The sequence below is a fragment of the Girardinichthys multiradiatus genome, chromosome 4 (assembly GCF_021462225.1).
Source record: "Girardinichthys multiradiatus isolate DD_20200921_A chromosome 4, DD_fGirMul_XY1, whole genome shotgun sequence".
NCBI classification, from domain to species: Eukaryota; Metazoa; Chordata; class Actinopteri; order Cyprinodontiformes; family Goodeidae; genus Girardinichthys; species Girardinichthys multiradiatus.
This window is the reverse complement of record NC_061797.1, coordinates 3624446-3629550: the sequence shown is the minus strand read 5'-3', so window position 1 is coordinate 3629550 and position 5105 is coordinate 3624446. Positions and strand designations below refer to the sequence as shown.

The window sequence follows — 5105 nt, the reverse complement described above, 5'->3', positions numbered from 1 at the left end:
GGAACCTCTGGAGATCATTGTGGAAAGAAAGATTCTTCATAAAATGAAAAACATTATGGAGAACCCTGAGCATCCTCTTCATGAGACTGTCCTACAACAACAGAGTGTCTTCAGTCAGAGGATTCTTCAGATCTGCTGTAAGACAGAGCGCTACAGGAGATCCTTCCTGCCCACAGCCATCAGCATCTACAACGGCTCTTTGAGGAAACCTTCATAATATGAGCTATAACAACATTTAATTTCCCTTTGGGATTAATAAAGTATTTTTGAATTGAATTGAAATAAACATATCCAGGTGTTGGAATGGCCAAGTCAAAGTCCAGACCTGAATCCAATCGAGAATCTGTGGAAAGAGCTGGAGACTGCTGTACACGAATGCCCTCCATCCAACCTCACTGAGCTCGAGCTGTTTTGCAAGGACGAATGGGGAAGAATTTCAGTCTCTCGATGTGCAAAACTGATAGAAACATACCCCAAGCAACTTGCAGCTGTAATTGCTGCAAAGGGTGGAGCTACAAAGTATTAACGCAAGGGGGCCGAACAATATTGCACGCCCCACTTTTCAGTTTTTAATTTGTTAAAAAAGTTTGACACATCCAATAAATTTCAATCCACTTCACAATTGTGTCCCACTTGTTGCTGATTCTTCACAAAAAATTAGAATTTTATATCTTTATGTTTGAAGCCTGAAATGTGGCAAGAGGTTGAAAAGTTCAAGGGGGCCCCGAGTACTTTCGCAAGGCACTGTATGTGTATGTATATATATATATATATATCTCAGCAGTTTAAGTATATATAAACCTCATGAATATACACACATATATATATACACACATATATACATATGCATGTATGTATATATATATATATATATATATATATATATATATATATATATATATATATATATATATATATATATATATATATATATATATATATATATATATTCATGAGGTTTATATATACTTAAACTGCTGAGACAAACCTTTAGGCAGCTGGTTAAAGGATATTAACCCAAAACAGACTCTCAAAAACAATTGTTTAATTAGCTGAAATAAATACTCCATTACATGCAAGGTCAAAACATTTCAAAATACTACAGAAGTCTTGTAAATAGTGTTGAACCTATAGCACACAATCACAGCAGCTTTTCGACCATTTCAGATTCAGACTTGTTTAAAAAAACACAAGCATTGAAACCTTTCCTCCAAACTGATGCAGCACATGTAGTCAAACATGTCCGGCAGACATACATGCACAGATCGAGGCTACATCCATCACAGAGATAAACTTTTCCAGTCTGAAGCTGCTGTGCATTGGCTTAAAGTGAGCCGTCTGCTGACCCTGGATCAGGCTCACAGTGGTCACTTTAACACGGCTCAAGCCACATCCAGCATAGCACAAACCCTGCAGTGGTTGTTTCTCTTTCCTACTGCACTCAAACATACTTCAGGAACCCACCAATCGCCCTCTTTCACTCACACACACATAGACTGGCTGTTCTCATGCAGCTTGGAACCTGACGAACAGGGGTGATCCATGAGTCTCTTTGGTATGCCACAAAACAAAAATGGGGTGAGCGGGCAAACAGCCTTTACCTGAACTAAATCACAGAATGAGAGTTTACTGGCGGCAGAGTCCTCGGGGAGGATCGTTCTCTTAGTGCTTGAGTGAGCAGAGTGCAACCGTCAGACACAGCACATGCCGAGTTACGCAGACGCTCCCGGTAGTCTGGCATTTTGGAGCTGCTCTCGGGATGCTGAGCAACGTCTCTTAGGCCCTGAGTCAGGAGGACGGAGGCTGAGACCACACTCATGGCCCCCCCTAACACTGCAGTCTGTACCCCCTTTCCTTCGGATGAGACACTCGCAGCTCTTCCCAGGAACTGAGGCTCTGTGGCAAACCCGACCAAGGCGCTGACAGCCTGGACCAGCGCAGCACTAAAAAGGATGCACCGGTTTCTAGTCAGCTCACTGGGCTGGATTTTAACTTCTTTGATGCAGGCCAGGAAGGCAGTGCCGCTTGTACTTATGCTCTTCACACTCAACTTGAACTGTTCTTTAGCAAAGCGGTCCCTTGATCTCTCACTGGCTAGCAATGAGATATCTGTCAGAGTCTTGAGATTGGTGGAGATGTTCTGGGAGAGCTCAAGGAGAACTTGAGGGGTCAGGTCTGCCAAGGGAGAAACTCGGAGGATGCTGCAGCTCTGTTCCACTTCATGACGGCAGCGGGTAACTTTGTAACGATCAACCAAACCTGGCAGACAGGGCTGTGAGCCGGGGCTCTCCACAGCTGCCAGGTAGGCGGCATGGGTTGAGCACTCTGTCAGAGAAACTACCAAGTCAGCCATTTCCAGGAGGCGGTCCCCCACCTCTGTAAAGCGACCCATGTTAAGCTGGCTCTGGATGTCGTGGGTGAGAATGGAGAGCTCTTTAGTTCTTGCAATTACTGTGTCACGACACTGGTCGAAAGTGTCATCCAGTGCAACACCTTCAGATGTCATGACCGGCCGGGTCTCACTGGACAGCAGCAGCAGGTCAGCCACCATCTGCACTTTGGCCTTACATGCATCACAGATGAAGGCGAGCCGCTTCCTCTGCTGCAAACTGCCACTAAGTGGGCTGCTTGATCCCTCACAAGTAGATCTGCCAGAGCCGCTGCTAGCCATAATAATGAGGGTGAAGCTTTACTTATTTGGAGTTTTCTGGTGCTGCATTTTTTAGGTTAAAAGCTCACTGTGTTTTACAAACTCAAAAGAGTCAACTGGCCAAACAGTCTAACATTAAGTCCCTTCATATACAGCTCATCAATTGTAGATAAGTGTTCTCCACAGGACACTAGGTGTAAACAGGTGGAATTACAGCTACTCAGTTGGAAGATTATTCAGAATCATCTGATATGGCTTGTTCCTAGTTACCTGGCTGGAAAATTGGTTAAATAATAATTAATAATAATAACAGAACAGGATCTCTAGCAATCTCTGTCATCAGTGTAACAAATTCTGCACAGTTAACTTGAAACACCTTTCTAATTAAGTGCCCCGAACAAAAACAATCTGCTAATATTAAAAGTGTAGTCCCAGGTTTTTGTGGAATATAATTCACACCACTTCCTCCCAAACTCCAGAACAAACACAGTGCAGTTCCACATGTTTCCTCTTCAGTTTGTCCATCATAAAATGACTTCTTTAGCAGCAGATATTTTCACTCTGCTTGTTTCTGGTGCCTACTATAAGGAAACCACCTCAACATTAGCTATTAGTCTTTTGGTATCTTTCTGAATCACAAGCATTTTGCTCCAACATCTGGCCTGTAACTGGATGGTGATCTTGTCCGACTTATCCACAGAGAGTGTGACCTGCTCATGCTGGTTCCGATCTGAGCACCATCCGTGCAGCTTTTCAGGACAGCAGGAACTTTGGGTTCTCGCGCCAGCACCATTGTTTTAGCAGTTCCACCGAAAGCAGGCCGTCCATCGACAAGCAAAACTAACTCTTTTCGTTCAGTCCGTTTTTAACCTCTTCCTTCTCAGACTGAGCCCTGGGTTGGAAGCTATCGGCTGCTCCGGATGCCTCGGCATCATCCGTCAGTCAGTCTGTGTTCCCCCCCCCCGCTCCATAGTTCGAGCCTGAACGCGGTGCAGCTCCACATTTCCTCTGCAGCGACTTGCTGATTATATCCATACTACTCGGTGGTATTTCAGTCCACATTAGTTCTACCACCACAACACCGTTAAAGTACGAAGAGGAAGTTCGGCGTAATTCCCAAAGATCCAAAGCAATCCTGCGCGCTCCCGCTGCATTACTATGAGGAAGCAAGGAGGGTGTGGTCCGCTGTGCGACTGTTGGTCCGGACAAAGTTTCAGCAAACGAAGCACAAAAGTGATCCTTAGCTTAGACTTGACTTCCACCAACAGAATGAATCGTTGTTGTTCCACAATGATCATCTGCTACATCTTCACCCAAGTGTTTCACTGGGTTAACAACCACTTTTACTTTAAAGCGTGCCTGCTCAGCAACCAGACGCCTCTAGGCGTCAACAGCAGTGTTAGCCTAGCTGTAGACCGGACGTTAGTGATTTTAAAAATAAGAGCTGGTAATTCAGACAACTGCAAAAACTGTAAACACTTTGGTTCTTTAAGGTTTTTGACTTGATTCTAAAACGAGGTGGAGGAGAATGTTGTTTATCTAATCTTTTACTCTCTAAAATCTTTAAATTCATAAATACAAGATGTTTCTTCTTTGTTTTTGTTAAAAGATCAGAGTATTACTGTTTATCCGCATAGCCCCGTTTCCACCAAAATGCCCAAGATTTGTTTTACCCGGATAATAGGAATCCCAGGGAAATCTGTACGTTCCTCTGTCATTGCTTAGAGAGACCACGGACCATTTATTTAAAGGGGACACATCATGCAAAATCCACTTTTTTGGCCTTTAAAAACATTTTGTTGTGTACTTGGAGTCTGTAGGAATGCAGAAAAGTTGAATTTAGTCTCTCCAGGTGTTGCGGAGATATCTTTATATTCTACTAGGGTCATATTTTTCAATCCGTTCAGTTTTCTCTATCATCTGTTACCTTTTTCCAACTGTTACATCACAGCAACAGCTAAATAAGGGCATGGACTTCCGGCTGATCAATTTCGAGTATCCAACAAATTTATTTCTAGCTGAGATTTTGTAGTCTAAGCTCATGAATGCCTACGCCTTACAGGTGGATAAGTTCGATTCGGTTGTTGAGTGTAATAACCCACACAATTCATTACACCGCCCCCCCAGCATCAGAACCTCTTCAAAGTGCCTGGTAAACGTTTATTTTTCATGGAAATATTCCCACATCAGCAGGGAAATTCTGATTTTCTCCACTTCAAGGAGTGCCTTCAGCAATCTCCCCCAGTATCAAGAATGATTTGCTAAAAGACTTCATCTGATTAAGGGGTCAGTTCCTTCTGTCTATGGAAATGATGAACACAGCAAAGCAGAAAGCTGCAAATAATGCTAAAATGATAACAAACTTTATTTTTGACATGAATTTATTGTGCCTGTTGATTTGACTTCCTGGCCATTTTTCTGATAGCAGTAGCATCGTGCCTTCTGCTTATGTTAG

The 5105-nt window shown here is 43.2% G+C and overlaps 1 protein-coding gene across 1 annotated transcript; it reads right to left on the bottom strand.

Moving 5' to 3' along the window:
* Nucleotides 1–1028: 1028 nt before the first annotated feature.
* On the bottom strand, nt 1029–4062 carry tlnrd1 (talin rod domain containing 1). Its single transcript, XM_047362216.1, has one exon. The coding sequence runs from the start codon at nt 2669–2671 to the stop codon at nt 1607–1609; it is 1065 nt and encodes a 354-aa protein (XP_047218172.1). The 5' UTR covers nt 2672–4062; the 3' UTR covers nt 1029–1606.
* Between the last annotated feature and the right edge of the window lie 1043 nt (nt 4063–5105).

Excerpts from the sequence above, each read along its gene's own strand:
- tlnrd1 (XM_047362216.1), bottom strand. The coding sequence starts at position 2,671 with ATGGCTAGCAGCGGCTCTGGCAGATCTACTTGTGAGGGATCAAGCAGC.